Genomic DNA, 20,668 nt, shown 5'->3' on the forward strand with positions numbered 1-20,668 from the left:
TACTTAATTTTCACATTTCAATTTCTGCTTTAATCGATTTTTGGCATATAAAATTAATTAAATATTTTTTTTACATATGAAAATGACATGATCGTAAAACGAATTGATATACTCAAATATGTCGGCGAGTAGTGAAATGTGTTTGTCAACATTCGATCGATTCTTGTTTTAATTGCTTTTACAATGTTAATTGCGCCGCGATGTGAAAAAAACATCTAAATCAAATTCAAATTATTCCAACTTCTTTACGCTTGTATAAAATGCATATATTTAACATATTCACATAATCAAACAAATGGTACAAATATGTAGTTCTTAAAAACGTGTAATTAATAAAATAATCTTATTAGTATATAATATTCATGTTTGTTATAAAAAAGACACAAATAACATGCTTCAGTGTTATACAAAGTGGGTTGGTGTTTGAAATAGTGGCGCATTGTCGTGAACAATTCCGCGGAGAAAAATCAATATTATGCAGTGTCGTTGCCTAGCTGTAATTAGGTTGCACTAAATGACCTAAAATACTTTATGTATCATCTCACAATTATGTAGAATTAAGAAAATTTTAATAAGTACAAACTAACAATTGCCAAAATGATGGAAGGTATATTATCACAGAGAGTAACACCATTATTAAAATGTATGGTGTTATTTCTCTTTATATTCACGGCCAAAGTTCTAACATCGCGACCTCACGAAGATTCTTCACATGATACAAGAAATAGTATATATCATCAAAAACCTGCCCACTATGTAAGAACCTTTACAAAATACCATCATAGAAGAACTATCCAATGGAATAATAATAATGCGCAAGATATCACTTCTTACTGGCCAGTTACACAAGACCAGCCAAAAGTAATCGGTAAAAGGAGTGTAGATATTCCAAATTCAAATGAACTGCTGGATATTGATGATGAAAGAAGCCTAAATCAGTTGGCCTCTGCCTCTGTAAGGGGTAACATCATAGCTGATGTTGATAAGAAATCCACTGACTCTGTTAAAGATGATCAAAATGGATTATCCAACGAATTTAAGAAGTACAAACTGAAGCCAGCTGTTGTTGTTACCGAGGCACCTACTATCACTGTTCCAACTATATCCTGTCTATATAAGATACATAGTGTAGCAATGAGCGTAACACCGTCTTACGATGATGAGAGAAATGCACAGTTAATGGTCGAAAATGAAATATTTGGTATGACTTACTTTTGTAATATTTTATGTAAATAATTATTATTTTAATAGATATCTGGAAGATATTTCCTTTAGTCTTATATGCTAATGAGTTACAGTTGGAAAAGCTTTTTAAAACACAAGCATATATTTGGCAGAGATACAGTATTTTTTATTGTATTGGTACCAGTAATGCCAATGATATATGTATAAAATTGCAACATTCAATAAACAGATATTGGCAGTTGAAATTAAATATAAGATTGTAAAAAGTATTGTTTATTATAAAATTTAAATGAATGACATTTTACAATGTAACACAAGGTGTAATTAATTATTTGGATTTTTTAAATCCAATGATGAAACTAAATCCTTCTAAAGTTTCTTAGTGTCCTATCTTCTTCTGTCTATCTGTAGTCTCTATGTTATACATTTAAGCTGATATATTATTAAAGATGATGTAGATTTTATTTGTATGGAATTTATTAACTAATTTAATTTACTTTCACTTTCAAATTTACACATAAAAAGGAGATAGCAATATATTATGTCCTGTACTAGACATTCTTAAAAATAGAACTGGTTCAAATATGTTGGTTCTAACTAAACAAAATGTCTTCTTAAACTTCCATATATTATAATTTTTTTAAACCTTATTTAAGATTATATTATTAATTAGTTGTTCTTATATACACATATATTCTGATCTCTCACTTTGATGATGATGATGATCTCATTTTGATGAACTGTATGTGGTTATCCACATACAGTTCATTTACCAATCTATTTTGTACCATTGATAAAAATTATATATGCATTATATCTATTTTTTATGTACTACAGAGTATATAAAAAATAAATAGTTGTATATTTTAGAGATAGCAGAACCAAACAATACCAGGAATGATTTTTGAATGTAGTTATATGAAATATTTGGCATATTATATAATTCCAAATTCATCAATTACATAATTATTTTATAACAACAAAATTGTAAACCATTTTAAATTGAATTCCATTTAATACTTTATGATTTTATGTAATATGATATAAAAAGTTTGGTATAAGCAGTTTTTATAAGGTTAAAAATGATGACTAAGCTGAAATAAGTAATACTAATTATGACATTCAAAATACATACAACATAGTCATATTAAAAAATGGTTCAAATATTTTTTTAATTAATTACTTTTGTTCTTGGCAAAGGACATAGATTATTTTTCCAAAGCCAAATATGAATGAGATTAAATAATAGAGATTGATCAGCCTCAGAAAAAGAATTAGATAAAGTAATAAGTTTTAGTCTTAGAGATAGATAAATAATATATATGTATATTTTTTTTAGATACTGGTACACTGTCAGAGACAACTCTTTCAAATGGTGAAGAAGTTCAAGTTGAAGAGTGTACTGATCCAAAAGCGTTTTGCTATACTCTATGGCATCAGGACAATGAAGGCAACATTACTGTAATGGGACAAGGTTTGTTATCATTAATTTGCCTTTTAAATTATTTTATTATATAATCTATATGGGTACTTAGTAGTGGAGCTTTGTGCAAGCCAGTCTAGGCAGGTCCGACCTACTTACGGCATATTCTACTGCCAAACAATAATATTTATTAATTATTATTTATTTATTATAAGAGCCGAGATGGCCCAGTGGTAAGAACATGTGAATCTTAACCAATGATCGTGGGTTCAAACCTGAATTCAAGCACCACTGAATTTTCATGTGCTTAATTTATGATTATAATTCATCTCGTGCTTTACGGTGAAGGAAAACATTGTGAGGAAACCTGCATGTGTCTAATTTCACTGAAATTCTGCCACATGTGTATTCCACCAACCCGCATTGGAGCAGCGTGGTGGAATAAGCTCCAAACCTTCTCCTCAAAAAAAGGAGAGGAGGCCTTTAGCCCAGCAGTGGGACATTCACAGGCTGTTACGGTATATATTGTTGTGTTCCATTTTGAAGGTTGAGTTGACCAGTGTAACATTGGCATTAGCAATGTAAGAAATGTTTAATATTTTCACAGTACCAATGTGTATGGGCTGGGCCTAGTTGAATATCGCTATACGTTTTTATACTTGAAATGTGATATCATACATATTCTTCATGGGGCAATTCTATGATTTCACAGGTTGTTGGCGTTCATCTCAAGCTGAAGGTTCCAATAGTTGCGACAAATGTACAAGGGTGACAGCGAGACTACCGGGCAGCAAGTTCTGCTGCTGCACGAAGACTTTGTGTAATGCTGACTTTAGTAAGTATTCTTTTTAACCCTTACTAACAATTATAGATTTAGAATAAAAACTACGAATTACTATAACGCTGGAAAGCGCATGTACGCCTATGTAGTGATGGGGTTTATGGGACTGGATACGGAATGCACCAGAATACTTACTAAAACCAGCGGTTCCCTCTGCAACCATTGGGGGCGCTTGCGCATGTTACTAATGATATTTTCTCCGATAATTTTATGGTGTGTCGGGCTCATTTTGATACTCGTTATTTTTCCTATATGGTGATAAATTTATTGAATCAAAAAAGTCTTAAGTTAAGTTCCTTATGTACTTTTCTGTATCCCTGATAACGTGTATGCAAAATTCCATAATGATTGGTTGAGTAGTTAAACCGTGAAGGCGTAACAAACAGGAACGACTAAAAAAGGCAGTTTCCCATTTATAAGTTTTTTTTTTTCACAGTTAATCTCAAAGAGGAACCTGCAACGACCAAAGCCGAATCGACAATGGAAAGCGCAACCCATCCGAATTATTCTAACATCGTCGCATCTGGCATCTTAGCGTTGGTCGCCATTTTGTTGATGGCAATAGTCTTCAGGAAGATGTATTGCAAGAGAATGGAGCTGGACAAAGACGACCTCAGTGAAGGAGTCGATGTCGAGAAAGGTAAGTATATGTATGAGCCCAGGGGCAGATTTCATTTGGCTGCCCTAGGTATAAGGCTGGTTGCTTTACTGGTGGTAGGGCTTTGTGCAAGCTCGTCTGGGTAGGTACCACCCACTCATCAGATATTCTACCGCAAAACAGCAATACTTGATATTGTTGTGTTCCGGTTTGAAGGGTGAGTGAGCCAGTGTAATTACAGGCACAAGGGACATAAAATCTTAGTTCCCAAGGTTGGTGGCGCATTGGCTATAAGCGATGGTTGACATTTCTTACAATGCCAATGTCTAAGGGCGTTTGGTGACCACTTACCATCAGGTGGCCCATATGCTCGTCCACCTTCCTATTCTATAATTAAAAAAAAAACCCTCCCCCCCCACACACACTATAAAGCACGAAAAATTAATTTGAATTAATTGTGAGGTGCCATGGATATATTTTTGAGTTTTCAAACGTTGATTTACGGGTTGAATGGGCTACTAAAAAATTATCATACAAAAGGCAAAGGCAAATAGGGAAATTCACTCCTGTATGAGCGTCGGGAAGTTGTGTTTTCTGCAGTGTATCCAGCTAATCTCGGACTAATCTTTTGAAGAAGTTCTAGGCCATTTACAGTTTCAAAATAAGCGTCCACAGATACTAAAATAAATACTCAAAGAGATGTTCTTTATGTGTTTATAATTGAGATTTTAATGACCATATACCTATACTAACTGCCCATCCTGACTTCTTATTGGTAAAATTCATATAAAGTTACCTACCCCATTTAACGTTAATGGAGTAACTATGTTAATTTTCAAGTCAATCAGACCTATAGTTTTGAAGATCTCGTGATGAGTTTATAAATATACAACTCAGAACATATATATATGTCCCTTGTGCCTGTAATTACACTGGCTCACTCACCCTTCAAACCGGAACACAACAATACCAAGTGCTGCTGTTTTGCGGTAGAATATCTGATGAGTTGGTGGTACCTACCCAGACGAGCTTGCACAGAGCCCTACCACCAGTAAAATAAAACAATAACAACATAACAAGTAAGTCTGTACATAATTTATAATTTTTTTGTTCTCAGGCGATATAATGGGAAGCGGTCCAGACGCTCTAGCAACGGGATTATTGTGTGTTGATAATCTTACACTGGTCGAACACATAGGTAAGATTTTTTTTATTTATTATTTAATGACCTTGTAACCTATGTCACATATATTTATTAATTTTTATAAAATAATTGACTATCATTAGTGTTAAGGTAGAAACTTTGACGAGCCGGTTGGCGTGATTGCTGGATGCATGCCTTTCACGCCGAAGGTTGTGGGTCGATTCCCACCCAGGACAGATATTTGTGTGCACGAACATGTCTGTTTGTCCTGAGTCTGGGTGTAATTATCTATATAAGTATTTATTTATAAAATAGCATATGTAGTATATCAGTTGTCTGGTTTCCATAGTACAAGCTCTGTACAAGCTTCATTTGGGATCAGATGGCCATGTGTGAAAAAATGTCCCAGGATATTATTATTAACTGTTTTGGGTGGTTAAGGTTGATTTCTTCTGGGATTTTGTTGACAAGAATAGATCTTATATCAATAGTGTTAAGGTAGCAATAGTTTAGTGGCTTATTTTAAAATATCACTATCAAAAATATACCTTATGCCAATAGTGTTAAAGTAGAAATTGTTTTATATTGCTAGTGATTTATTCTGAAATATTGGTAGCAAAAATAGACCTTATATCAATAGTGTTAGAGAGAAAAAGAATCAAGATGACCCAGTGGTAAGAATACGTGAATCCTAACCGATGATCGTGGGCTCAAACCCGGGCAAGCACCACTGAATTTTCATGTGCTAAATTTGTTATTATAATTCATCTCGTGCTTTACGGTGAAAGAAAACATCGTGAGGAAACCTGCATGTGTCTAATTTTTCTGAAATTCTGCCACATGTGTATTACACCAACCCGCATTGGAGCAGCGTGGTGGAATAAGCTCCAAAACCTTCTAATCAAAAAGAGGAGAGGAGGCCTTTAGCCTAGCAGTGGAACATTCACAGGCTGTTATTGTTACGGTTATAATAGTGTTAAAGTAGAAATTGTTTTATATTGATTTATTTTCAAATATAAGTAGAAAATAATAGACCTTATATATACGGTTTAAAATCACTTTATTTCTCAAGATTACAATCACTTCGAGGAGAAATAAATAAACTTAACAAATTAGTTACAATTAATATACAGAGTGCGCAAATTAATAGACGGTATTACAAAAAACTTGATGAACAAAAGCATTTGTGAATATGTAGGTACATTTCAATAATTGTCTTGTTATTGAGAATAGCATATAGTGATGGTTTAGGGTGCTTTGAAATTGTATCAAGAATATACCTTATAGCAATAGTGTAAATAAGCAATTATTTTTGGATAGTGGTTTATTAGGGCATTTTCACATTGGAACGAAAACAATATCAATAGATTTACTCCGTCAAAAAAAGGAAATTAAGAATTTTAATTAAATTGTACGTTGTTTGCAGGTCAGGGTAAGTTTGGGTCGGTGTGGCGCGGGAGCCTGGCGGGCGCGCCCGTCGCCGTCAAGCTGTACTCCGCGCCCTCCGCCTGGCACAAGGAGGCCTCGGTGTACGCCGTGCCGCACTTGGCGCATCCGAACATACTGCGGTACTACGGTGTGTACACACACATGGATATTCTTTATCTAACAACCATTTTGATTCGTTTGCCGTTTTAAAAGATTATTTAAACGTCAAGAATTAACTTTTTCTCTATGATAACAATTATAATACTTAATAGTTACTATTCTGTAGCGATTATATATTTTGTTCCTCAGAAAAATGGCTCGCACCACTAGTGGCAATTTATTATATATATATCTGAGATGTGATTTTTACCATAGAATATATTAAATTATTTATTACACGTATGAACAAATGTTGCTTTTGGAGCCGGTTGGTGTGGTTGGTGGATACTAGCCTTTCACGCCGAAGGCTGGGGGTTCGATTCCCACCCAGGACAGACATTTGTGTGCATGAACATGTCCGTTTGTCCCGAAGTAAGAAAAGTATTATATGTATTATATCAGTTGTCCGGTTTCCATAGCACGAGCTCCGCTCAATAATGTCCCAGGATGTTATGATTATTTGTTACGCGCGTGCGCCGGCAGGCAGCGACAGCCGCGCGTCGCTGACGGAGGCGGGCGGGCGCTCGCAGCTGGTGGTGCTGGAGCTGTGCGCGGAGTCGCTGCGGCGGCGGCTGCAGCGCGCGCCGCTGTCGTGGCGCGAGTTCGCCGGCCTCGCGCACGGGCTGGCCGCCGCGCTCGCGCACCTGCACGCGCCCGGTACACACGCTGACGTTTCATTCCCGTGCACGCACCTGCACGCGCACGCTCCCCACTCTGACGTTTCATTCCCGTTCACGCACCTGCACGCGCACGCTCCCCACTCTGACGTTTCATTCCCGTTCACGCACCTGCACGCGCACGCTCCCCACTCTGACGTTTCATTCCCGTTTACGCACCTGCACGCGCACGCTCCCCACTCTGACGTTTCATTCCCGTTTACGCACCTGCACGCGCACGCTCCCCACTCTGACGTTTCATTTCCGTTCCCGCACCTGCACGCGCACGCTCCCCACTCTGACGTTTCATTCCCGTTCACGCACCTGCACGCGCACGCTCCCCACTCTGACGTTTCATTCCCGTTTACGCACCTGCACGCGCACGCTCCCCACTCTGACGTTTCATTCCCGTTTACGCACCTGCACGCGCACGCTCCCCACTCTGACGTTTCATTTCCGTTCCCGCACCTGCACGCGCACGCTCCCCACTCTGACGTTTCATTCGCGTCGATCATTTTCAAGTCACCGACAAAATGTCATACGTTACGCTTGATTTTAAGTTTTTTTTTTTGTTTTGAAAAAGTCGTACATTCTTTGAAGGAACAATTGATAAAAAACAAAAATATGCAAAATGTAAAAAAAGACAAGGACTTAAAATATACAAATAAATTAATTAGTGTAAACAAACAATGATGATGATGATGAAATAAACAATTTGAGAAATCTCTGATCTTAAATATTTTACATTAGTAAATAATTGATAAACAAACAAGGAAAAAAAATTTGACAAACGTACTATAACATACTACAAAATGAGGGGGAAAAAGGAGCCTTGCGCATTAGATTAAATAATAATTTTAATTGTCTTCCAGGGGCAACGAAGCCTTGTATAGTGCACCGTGACGTCAACAGCGGGAACGTACTCGTGGCGCCCGACGGCACCGCTCGCCTGGCGGACCTGGGACTAGCTCAGCCGTTGTTACCTAGACGGGATCACTCCACGCCTAGTCGAATTACTGAGGTAATGAAAAAAACTTATAATCGGATGGCAAATTTTGTTTTGAAAATTGTGATAAGAATTAAGTTAAATGATAGACCTATGCATTCTATCTGCATGCGTATGTGTGCGTGCGTGTATACAAACACAATGTGTACGCATACGCATTGGTGATGTAAGAAATGTTTAATATTCCTTACGACGCCAACGCGTATGGGCGACGGTGACCCATTACCGACTACAACGTCCGCAGGCGGGCACGCTGCGCTACCTGGCGCCCGAGGCGCTGGAGGGCGCGCTGGACCTGAGCGGCGCGCGCGCGGCGCTGTGCGCGGTCGACGTGTTCGCGCTGGCGCTCGTGCTGTGGGAGATGCTGTGGCGCTGCGGGGGGGCGCACCCCGCGCGCGCGCCGCCCTACCAGCCGCCCTACCACTCGCACGGCCTGCCGCCGCGCCCCACGCTGGCGCAGATGCAGGTACGTGACGTCACTGTGGCGCTGCTTTTCGAAAAATTCCCTGCCCTTTTCGTGAGGAGGTGCATTTCAAATGTTTAAAGTTTATATATTTCTTGCAGCTCCACCATCTAGTGGTAAAGGTTACAGCTGGCGATCGGGTCACCTGATTGCATTTATAAAATAAAAATTATAATTATAAATAAAAGTTCGAAAAATCACCTCATTTCATAATATTTAATTGAGTAGGTAATAAAATAAACTTATTCAATTCACAGACGCTCGTGTCCCGGAACAAGGCCCGGCCGCCGCTTCCCAAAGGTCCAGTTCCGGAATGGCGCGCGTTGAAGATAGCTTCCGACACGTGTGACGAGTGCTGGGACCACGACGCTGAAGCGAGGTAAACCAAATTATTATTATTTTCGGACCGTATCTATATTATTATTATTCCGCCACCTGTAGACCCAATAATCCGTTAATAGACTTAGTTATACACGTTTTTCATATAAAAGTAATTGCATACCGTATATACGGTTCAATCAATCAATCAATCAACAGCCAATCGTTGTCCACTGCTGAACATAGGCCTCTCCCAAGGTGCGCCAAAGCTCCCTGTCCTCCGCCTTCCGCATCCAGTTGGTGCCCGCCACCTTCTTAAGGTCGTCGGTCCACCTGGCTGGAGGGCGCCCTACGCTGCGCTTGCCGATTCGCGGTCTCCACTCTAGGACTCGTCTGCTCCAACGGCCATCGGTCTTACGACATACGTGACCAGCCCACTGCCACTTCAGCCTGCTAATTTTGCAAGCTATGTCGGTGACTCCGGTTCTTTTCCGGATAATCTCATTTCTGATCTTATCCTTCAAAGATACTCCGAGCATAGCTCGCTCCATAGCACGCTGAGCGACTTTGAATTTTTTGGACTAGTCCCGCAGTTAGTGTCCACGTTTCGGCACCGTATGTCATGGCAGGTAAGACGCATTGGTTGAAGACTTTCGTCTTCAAACATTGCGGTATAGACGACTTGAGGACTTGACGAAGGTTGCCAAATGCAGCCCATCCCAAGCGAATTCTTCGATCGGCTTCCTTGTCGAAGTTGTTCCTACCGACTTGTATTATCTGTCCTAGGTAGGTATATTCACTAACAACTTCGAGAGGTTTCCCCTCGACGTATATCGGTCCCGGCACGACATGCCTATTGAACATGACCTTGGTCTTGTCCAAGTTCATACCGAGACCGACACGCCGGGAAGACTCGCCTAGGCTACGCAGCATTTCGGTGAGTTGTTCCAGCGACTCTGCTATGATGACGATATCGTCGGCAAATCGAAGGTGTGAGATGTACTCGCCGTTTACATTGACTCCATACCTAGTCCAATCCAGCGTTTTGAAAACGTCTTCCAACGCGTTGGTGAACAGTTTCGGGGATATTACATCCCCCTGTCTCACCCCTCTGCGCAGTTGGATCGCCTTCGTCTTACAGTCCTGGATGTGGACAGTCATTGTAGCGGCGTTGTACAGACATCTCAGTACCTCGATATATCTCCAATCGATATGACATCTCTGCAATGAGTTGAGCACTGCCCAGGTTTCGATGGAGTCGAAGGCTTTCTCGTAGTCCACAAATGCCATACACAGCGGCTGATTGTACTCTTCGGTCTTCTGCACAATCTGCCGAACAGTATGGATGTGGTCCACGGTGCTGTAGCCTGATCGAAAGCCAGCTTGCTCTGGGGGCTGGAACTCGTCAAGTCGTCTGGCGAGACGGTTCGTGACGACTCTTGAGAACAGCTTATACACGTGACTCAGGAGGGAGATTGGTCTGTAGTTTTTCAAGAGGGTTTTATCACCTTTCTTGAAAAACAGTACCACCTCACTCCCGCTCCACGTTTCCGGGGTCTTGCCATGTTGGATGACGGAATTAAAGAGGCTTGCTAGCTCTTTCAGGACCGGAGTCCCGCCTGCCTTAAGCAACTCTGTTGTGATTCCGTCATCTCCCGGAGCTTTGTTGTTTTTAAGCTGTTCTAGAGCCGCCCTAATCTCTCCTTGGTCAACGACCGGGAGCTCCTCGGAGTATGGCGCATAAGAGGGGCGCGCTGGTCATCAATACTGATTCCCAAGGGTTTATCCGATCTTGAAGAGAACAACTGCCCATAAAACCTCTCTACTTCTCCGACAATCTCAGGCCTAGAGGTAACCACCCCACCATTTTCAGTTTTAAGTTTTGTCAGACGCGGCCTCCCAAACTTGCGAGCGAACACTTTCGATCCCCGATTTTGCTCAATCGCAGCCTTGATGGGTATTGGAGCGTACATAGTAATACAATGAATGTTACAATAACCTAATAATATCATAATAATATCGGTACAGTGCAAGAAAGTACGAGTAGCTTGTGACGTGAAGTAGGATACAAGGGTGAACAAGGGTTTTTACTAGTGGTAGAGCTTTGTGCAAGCTCGTCTGGGTAGGTACCACCCACTCATCAGATATTCTAGCGCAAAACAGCAGTACTTGGTATTGGTGTGTTCCGGTTTGAAGGGTGAGTTAGCCAGTGTAATTACAGGCACAAGGGACATAAGCTTATAAGCGCTGCTGCCGCCCTGGGCCGCCTCCTACCGAATGTAGAAGGGCCGGAAACACCATGTCGGCGTTTATACGCTGACGTGGTACGCTCTATGACGTTGTACGGTGCACCCATTTGGGTGGATGCTCTCACCGCTCGTAACAGAGCTCTTCTGCGGAGGCCGCAAAGAGTCATAGCGGTGAGAGTGATACGTGGGTACCGTACGGTGTCATGGACGGGAGCGACACTTCTCGCGAGCGATCCGCCCTGGGAACTCCAGGCGGAGGCGCTTGCGGAAATGCACCGGTTCCGGCTGGAAACGAGGTCAAGCGGCGTCCGTCCAGGGTCGGCGGAGGTTGAGCGAGTCAGGGCCCTATCCCAGCGAGCCTTGATTCGCAGGTGGGAGGAGGACCTGAGGTCCCCCTCGGCAGGCCTAGTGACAGTGGAGGCGGTCCGCCCCCACTTGAGTCGCTGGGTGGAACAGTGTCACGGTACACTCACATTCAGGTTGACGCAGGTACTTACCGGACACGGTTGTTTCGGTAAGTACCTGCACCGGATAGCGAGGCGGGAGGTGACACCCTCCTGCCATGAGTGTGGTGCGCCTTCGGACACAGCGTGCCACACTCTGATGGAGTGTGCCGCTTGGGGACCTCAGCGCTTGGTAGCGAGAGGTGCTGGTCGGAGACGGTCTCCTTCTGCGAAAATGTCATGTCGCAGAAGGAGGCAGCGGAGCGGAAGCGTGAGGAGAGGGCCTCCGCTGACTCGCTTCGCCGAATAAGACCGGGGAGAAGGCGTCGGTGTTGCTCCCGCCGTAAGTGTTGCCGGGGTTAGGGGGTCTTTGTACCCTGAGAACCCCCTAGGATTTGGAGGCCTGCAGAGGCGGGCCAACCGTCGGGGCGTTACGGTAGTATGAGCAAGCGATCCTGTGACGCCCCTCGAAAAGGCGGTGTGGGTACAGCTGGTTTTTTAGTAGGTATTCCGGCGCATGTTCGGCGCCGGCGAGTCCCACATACCCTCCCACTTCAAGTGGGGGAAACGCGTAAACGCGTTTTTCCAGAGAAACAAAAAAAAAAGGCACAAGGGACATAACATCTTAGTTCCCAACGTTGGTGGCGCATTGGTGATGTAAGCTATGGTTAACATTTCTTACATGCCAATGTCTATGGGCCGTTGGTGACTACTTACCATCAGGTAGCTCATATGCTCGTCCGCCTTCCTATTCTATAAAAAAAGATAGACCAGTAAAAAGAAAATACATAAAAATATATATATAGTGCGTATACAAAGCAATGACAAGTAAGGAAGGTGACTCATCTGATGTTTTTAAATTTTATATTTTTAAATTTATCACAATATATAAAAGCCGAGATTTTTTTTTTTTTTTATTTATTTTAAGGACCACTAGTAGCTACTACATGTTTTAATGACAAATGTAAAACAATTTAGTGAAAATAGCTAACATGTGAAGCTTTTTAAAGTAGCCACAACAATTACAATATTTGTTTTAAGAATACATTAACACATAATTATAGCAACATGAGTAGAAAGATTAAAAAAAAAAAAAAAAGTCCAAATTGGTACAAATTAAAGATCATAAAAAAATGAGAGATGGCCTAGTGGTTAGAACGCGTGCATCTTAACCGATGATCGTGGGTTCAAACCCGGGCAAGCACCACTGAATATTCATGTGCTTAATTTGTGTTTATAATTCATCTCGTGCTTGACGGTGAAGGAAAACATCGTGAGGAAACCTGCATGTGTCTAATTTCATTGAAATTGTCACATGTGTATTCTACCAATCCGCATTGGAGCAGCGTGGTGGAATAAGCTCTAAAAAAACCTTCTCCTCAAAAAGGGAGATGAGGCCTTAGCCCAGCAGTGGGACATTAACAGGCTGTTACTGTTACTGTATATAATGTGTGTATTTATATTAATTATATATATTATTAACTATATATTCCCGATTTCAGTGTAATATGTTACCAAGAAAGGTGCATTGTAACTCTAATGCTTCGTTTTTGATAAATAAATAAATATGATAAATACAATATTTTATTTCGACAGATTAACAGCAGTGTGTGTAGAGGAACGAATGGCTGAACTAAAAATGATACTACAAGCCCAAGGACCCGTTATACACGACAACAACCTACACCCCCATCCCCCTGGTAAGTTATTTGATTAGTTTTACTAACTTATTAGTTTTTCTCTTATTCTGTATTTCTGATATATTAAGCAATTATTAATAACTCACAGCATCCACGGAACCACCTCCACCGTCACCGTTGGAAACTGACAAGAACTCTAATTGCACGGTTCGCAACGGTGACGTCACCACGCCTCTCTTATACCCCGACCCACACATAGGCAGAAACGCCTGCATCGAACGTAATACAAACATAAACACGCAGACGCACACAGTCGAACTGATACATAAAAGCCTTAAAGATATAACAAGTACGGAACCACCGAGGCAACCAAATATCGAAGAGAATTGCTTATCCGTAGCAAGAGTGTCTCATAATAGAGTACAGACTCGGGAGAATTCGGATAGGTTTAACGAAATCAGATCTTACCAACGACCATTGGAGTATGTCCAAAATGACGTAAGCTCCCACGAGGTCGACAGAGGTCCCAAAGAGACGAACCTCCTCCAAGATCACAAGGAGAAACCTAAATGGGGTATACGGAAATTTTTCGAGAAGAAATTAAGTAAACCAAAAGAAACCGAAGTTAAGTTGGACACGAGTAATGCGATACAAAACGCCAAAGTAAGAACGTCGGTAGTCGAAAAACCGAGCAATATAACATTCGACAGACCCACGAATTTAGTGCTCAGTGATGATAGAGCGTACAACTTCGAAGGTCCCTGTACGTTATCACCGCCGAACAAAACACTATCGCCCACAATGATCATGGAGTCAGAAATGAACACAGATAAAATGTTCAAAGAACTACCGTCGAGAGATGACAGCGATAGGAATCAAATATTCGCAGTGATCGTACCAAAAGTAAAACCCGCCGATTTGAACCGCAGCAAAACGTCAAAAGGGAGCTCCGAGAGCTTAAAGCGTTCTGTTCGAACGTCAATATCCTCGCAGAGCATATTCAGGGGAAATTCGGAATCCGAAGATTCGACGATAAAAAAACGATTGAGTTGCGATAATAGAATCATTACGGATTCGCATAGCGGACGATCGTCTCGAGCGAGTATTAACTTGGAACTACAATATATCGACAATCACCAACATGGTAATTTCAACCCGGAAAGTCCGTTCGATATGAATTCGGATTGTTCTAGTAGCGAAGAGGAACATTTGATGCTGCTATCCGAAAATGGCGGTTCGAAGATAACAATGCAAGCCATACCGCGTATCGTCAGCGATGATAAAAAGAAACAGAACGACGTCTTGAAAGAGGCGAGTCAAAGCAAAACTGATTTCGGTTTCAATAAATATCATAACAAATACGCGAACTTTGATAACGAATTTAGCGATCCGAACGATAAAGAGAATCTCGTGAACGGCTACAGCGGAGACAATCCAGTTTATCTAGCAGCATTGAATGGGGAAATAGACGCGGCTGGTCTGAAGCTGATGCCGTCAAGCAGTTCCGATCCGGAGAAGTGTCCTAAATCACCGAAGCCGGCGTTGAAGTCGTTATCGATAAAACGGCAACATTCGTTAGAACAAGTGAGCGATATATTTTCATCGTCCAGCGATGTGAACTTGCAAAATCCGGCTGGAAGGGTCAAGACTCCGGGCGATTTGCCGGTAGCTGTTCGAAGAGCCAGAAGAGATAGAGCTCTACAAAAAGGTAGAACTAGCGAATGCAACAGGCTCAGTTTGTATGACGATAGGATGATGTTTGGTAACAGCTTGTGAATCTAATTTCTATGGTACATTTATTATTGTGATATTATTAAATTCGGATGGCATTTCTGGAGCGATTGATTTCGTTAGCTGAAGTTAGCTATTTATAATAAGCGCGATCTAAGTTGAAAAGTCTGATCGGTCGGTGATTCGTTACAAATTGTTGCGCGGATATCGTTTTAGCGATGAAAGCGTGCGACTAACTAGAAATGCGATCAACGTCAACCATCGATAATCGTCATTTCTTAGGCTGTATTCACACGGGGGTCCGATTTACAGTTTCGTTTTATTGTATTCTATGTATATTATGTCGGTGATAACGTGTGTAGTTGTAGGGGTGAGTTCACACAACCGATATCATGTCCAATGGTCCGTTTTACAAGTCCCTTTTGTCTCGTACGTTTTATTCGATTGTGTATATAGTGGAAGGCGAAAATTCACACATACGATAATATTCGTAATCCAGTAGACACAAATCGATTTATTGAAAATAATCTTATAAATACCGGGTAAACGGTTGGAGCTTCAAGGTGTAAGATTCGCAGGTTCGGTTATTACCCCTCGGGCATTTTTGTCTCCACTCCTAACAAGCTTTAGTTTTGATTGGAGGGGTAAGGCATATTAATAATTCCTTAAAAAAGGCTTACCACTATATTATTTCAAAAAAAGCAACCATGGATCCGTTGAAACGAGCTTGTAACTACGGACTTCCTGTGTGAGTGTACGCTTACTGTTTTCGTAGCGATTGTACACGTGTTAACTTCTCGAAGACCCGACCAACTCGGACTACTATTATTTATTAAGTGTATTAATATATATATATATAACGTTTAATTAACCCTTTTTTATAATATCAATATTTGAAATTCGAACTCTTTGAAAATAATCTAAACTGTATTTTGTATTCTAAATTTAAAATTAAAAAAAAAAAAACTAATATGATCCATCAGTAAGTTTTTCATAATAATACGAAATACTTATTCAATGTTAAAGTATTTGCTCATGTTAATTACAGACTATACTTGGTGATTCATTTTACGGAACTCAACCGCAAACTTCCGACATCAATGTGTCATTTGCACTGCATTTATATAGACTAGGCTTTATAATTTTCGTCTTCGCTTCATTATTTATAGCGAATCGTTACTTATATTTCCATAGACACATAAAATGGATCTGAATTTTAAAAAAAATCGGTGGTAACCATAAGTGTTGTTTAGGGTGTGTCTTCTTGTTTCGTATTTAAAGTCAATGATGACAAAAAAAGAGAAATTACTGTTTGATTGAACAACGTTTATAAGTAAAACTATAAGTATGCAGATTTACATTAGCATGTTATAAGAATGCAAGTGAAATATTTTATCTGTTCTATTTGTCTATGGTCGATAATATATGTAGGTGTAGATTTGTCACAGATTAATAATAAGTGAGATAAGATTTAGGAAGTAAAGTGTTATCACACGTGAAAAATATCGTGTTGAAATATAATAATTTTACTATTAACTACAATAACTTCAAGTTTGGCTTCACATTTGTCTATAATAGAGGGATGATTGGAAACTGTTGTCTGTTAAATTATCTTTTTTAAATTCTAATAATCGAATATTACAACGTAACACAGTATTTATATGGGAACTTTATTTAAATAAAACTAAATAATTAATAATAATTCATCGATACAAACACACAATATATTTTATGTTCAAATTTTAAAAAGTAACGGTTAATTTGTTTTTCGTTCTACCGTCGGATCACTGAAATGTCGTTTAATAAGTTATGCCTTTTTAAAATATATTTTTACTTTAAAAAAATCATATAATATTATTGGTAACGGGTTGGCGTGTCAGTCACTTAATCTACTGCTACTTTTAGTTTTCATATTATATGTTAAAGGACTAGACAAGAATATGAGGATGTATGGAAAATTCTAATTACACACGTCAGGCTACCACTTTTCAATCCATTCTTATATAAAATAACATTCGTAACATTTCAGTGATTAAACGATACGACGATACTATTATAATAATTCACATTCCTATGTTATTTCATTTTTATCGTAACGTTATGTTACTTGATCACATATATGACTTATCATTTATATCTGTAAACAATATAAGATTATATCATTTTTTGCACAGATACGTAAAAATAATCATTCGTATATTCAACGGTATTAATATTTGTACGAAAAATAAACACAGTAATAATATTAAAAAAAAAAAAAAAACTTCATTCGCGTAAATGTACAATTTTATACATTTAAGTTAATTATCTGGTTTAAAAAATTATTGCACACTAAATTGATTGATAATTTTGACATTTATGTAATTTTTTATATGACAGATTATAAAATGAACTAGTCTTACTTTATGTGGTCTTTGCTGTGTTGAATATTATCTTGAAAAAAAAAACCAAATACTTCAACCGATTTCAATAATTAACAAAATACTCATGCGAGAACATGAAAGAAAATACTTAAAAGTGTTATATTTGATTAAATAAGAAATAATAGTTACGAGATCTAATGGCGGCTACACACTGATGTTTTAATATATTTACAATAAGTTATATTATAATGAAGTTGAAAGAATCAGACAGTAAAAATAAATAGCTTACATACCCTTTTTTAATCAAAATTAACGACGCATTTTAGATTGTATTATTCAAATTATATGAGCAGCTTATGTTACGAACATTTCTAACCTTGTTCTATCGCCAGCCCCCAAAGAATTTAAACTATAGTTACATAGAAAATTAACTAAAGTTGATACAAAATTGGTTCAAAGTATACCGGTCAAATGTCTATATTTAATGTTCAAATGAGTTCTCATAGTTTGAAGTCATTTTCTTATATATAAGACACATGAAATTCCCGCTGGTCACGTCAATAGTATAAATTTATACTGCGAAGCGAAGCTACTTATATGAAAAGATTATATACTAAAAGTTTTATGTATAGTTTTTTTTTTTAATTTCGCAGTAACAGACTTTTAATGTCCCACTGCTGAGCTAAGGCCACCTCTCCATTTTGAGAAGGTTTGGAGCTTATTCAATCACGCTGCTTAAATGCGGGTTGGTAGAATACACATGTGGCAGAATTTCAATGAAATTAGACACCTGCAGGTTTCCTCACGATGTTTTCCTTCACCGTCAAGCACGAGATGAATTATAAACGCAAATTAAGCACATGCATATTCAGTGGTGCTTCATCGGTTAAGATTCGCGCGTTCTAACCACTAGGCCATCTCGGCTAATTTAATTGGGCGTTACAAAAATTTTGTACATTTATTAGTATAGTTAGATATTTATATACGAGAATAAATCTAATCAAAATATGCTTAATTCAAATATACTTTTTTTCGTTTTGTTATATAAGATTGAGCCCGTGTAATTATCTTATTCATTTTTCAATGTTTGACGACATATTGTGAGTAAAAGTTAGTGTTCTTGTAATGATATTTTTGCCATGTGTATACCACCTACCATCACTTGGCACATTTGCTTGTCTGCCTTCCTATGAGAGTAAGGTGGTGTCGGTAAATTGTGGGGAGGCCTTTATGTGTCGGAGTTTCTGCCACATGTATGTACTATCAACCATTTGACCAGCGTGATGTAATGAAGTCCACTTTTCTCTTGAAGAAGTCAGTCTTTGGCCATCATATATCATGATAACAAATCCAAAATGTATGAATTTTGGAAATAAAATTTATAATTTCTCATAAAATATAATCATTTATAACTTTGAGAACTCATCTCCATTATATTTTGTATTTTCAACATTAGACTCGCCCCATTAAACAACCATTATATACTTATATATAACGTTATGTACACCGTACGCGTTCTGTATTTGTAATGTTTATATAATAGAAGTGCCTACGTGAGAAATAAGTGAATAATTATATTACATAATGCAGTAAAGTTACCTACCCATAATAAAATGTAATGATAGGCTCATATTATAAAGTAGTACGAATGTTTTGTCAGAGTGGCACTTATGACGTTTTGGAATTACTAAAGATGAATTTTTATTTATGTTAACACTTTTGATGAGGCAGCACGCTCTCGTGACGTCATACGGCGTAACGGTGTTTTAATCCGTACGTCTCGAGACAGCTACAATTTTTCAATTTGTTTCTGTCCTTCATTTCTTTATTATTTTGGAACGAAGTTCTTTTGCGCGGCTTACAGTAGTGTGAAATGGCAGTGCCTCAAGATCATGTCACATAACGAAATAGCGTCTATACCGGGCCAAATACGATGAGTTGAGCTTGAGCGTTCGAATTCAGTACTGCGCGAGCGCTTCTGAAGGTAGGACCAATGCCGAATTTTTGAGCGCCGAACCACGCCAAACGATAGAGCGTTCACTGTATAGTGCGCCTACCATTTTATTATTAATTAAGTTAAATACTTCAATATAAGCAAACTCAATCAAAATAATTAATTTTATTTAAAATACTTACCTAACGTTCTTAAAATATATATATATATATAAAGGTAGTACATAACCGCTACGGCTACGGCTTACGAGCCGCACGCAAGTCCCAGGTTCGAACCATGGGCAATTGTCACAATTCCCATCATAAACCTGTTTAATTGTAGGAGTAAATTACTAAAATAATATTAAAATAGTAGTAAATTCATTAAAATGGGGGTTGCTATTATTATATAAAAATATTAATTTAAGTTAAAATTTTAAATGTTTTTTATCTTTGATTAGAGAGTTGCAAAAAGGAGGTTGAGGCGCTTTTTGGTGTGACAAAAATACAGTAATATAATCAATTAAAATCACATTATAAAACACGTTTTCAGTCGAAAAAATATCGCATAGAACTTCGTTCCTGACCTGACGGGCGTCCCCCGACCGCACGTTTTTTTTATGTATATATAATACCAACTAATTTATTGAATTCTGATATTCTTTTAAACTTTTTGTTTTCTTTCATTGTACATGAGTAAAAGCAATGACACAAACAGACGCATTACTTAACTGTTACAAATTAATGTATTCCAAATTATTTAAGTATCAAGATTTAATGGATTAACTATAACATAATACCACTGTAATGATTTACTGTTACGATTTCCAAGCACATTGTGTTCCGTTTACATAAGAATTCGTTTAGTATAGTGTCATGTAGGCTAGAAATAATAACATCCGGTTTGAATAATGTAAATAGTGTTTATTAAAACGTTCCATTATTTTTAACTTTTTTTATTGAATGGTGTAGACACAGATTATAGATTTTGACGTTTACCGCATAGTTTAACCTCTTTGTTTTTATTTCATATTATTTCAATAGCTTATGAAAAATCTTTTTCTTATTTTATTAGAATTTTACTTGAGG

At 38.7% G+C, this 20,668-nt stretch overlaps 1 protein-coding gene across 1 annotated transcript; it reads left to right on the forward strand.

Moving 5' to 3' along the window:
* The first annotated feature begins 131 nt into the window (after positions 1 to 131).
* Positions 132 to 19,798, forward strand: LOC126779052 (probable serine/threonine-protein kinase DDB_G0278901). The gene is made up of 12 exons (XM_050502829.1): positions 132 to 1,201; positions 2,525 to 2,659; positions 3,321 to 3,443; positions 3,886 to 4,089; positions 5,165 to 5,245; positions 6,618 to 6,767; positions 7,262 to 7,435; positions 8,307 to 8,455; positions 8,685 to 8,906; positions 9,161 to 9,282; positions 13,510 to 13,613; positions 13,702 to 19,798. Exons 1-12 carry the CDS (start codon positions 598 to 600, stop codon positions 15,327 to 15,329), a joined length of 3,696 nt encoding a protein of 1,231 aa, XP_050358786.1. The 5' UTR covers positions 132 to 597; the 3' UTR covers positions 15,330 to 19,798.
* Positions 19,799 to 20,668: the final 870 nt, after the last annotated feature.

Source organism: Nymphalis io, chromosome 28 (genome assembly GCF_905147045.1).
Source record: "Nymphalis io chromosome 28, ilAglIoxx1.1, whole genome shotgun sequence".
NCBI lineage: Eukaryota > Metazoa > Arthropoda > Insecta > Lepidoptera > Nymphalidae > Nymphalis > Nymphalis io.

What these genes read in the sequence shown, in the direction of transcription:
- LOC126779052 (XM_050502829.1), top strand. Translation starts at nt 598, where the DNA reads ATGATGGAAGGTATATTATCACAGAGAGTAACACCATTATTAAAATGT. An exon ending in AGGAGTCGATGTCGAGAAAG is followed by an intron (nt 4,090 to 5,164) that starts GTAAGTATATGT and finishes TTTTGTTCTCAG; the next exon opens with GCGATATAATGGGAAGCGGT. An exon ending in GAACATACTGCGGTACTACG is followed by an intron (nt 6,768 to 7,261) that starts GTGTGTACACAC and finishes GTGCGCCGGCAG; the next exon opens with GCAGCGACAGCCGCGCGTCG.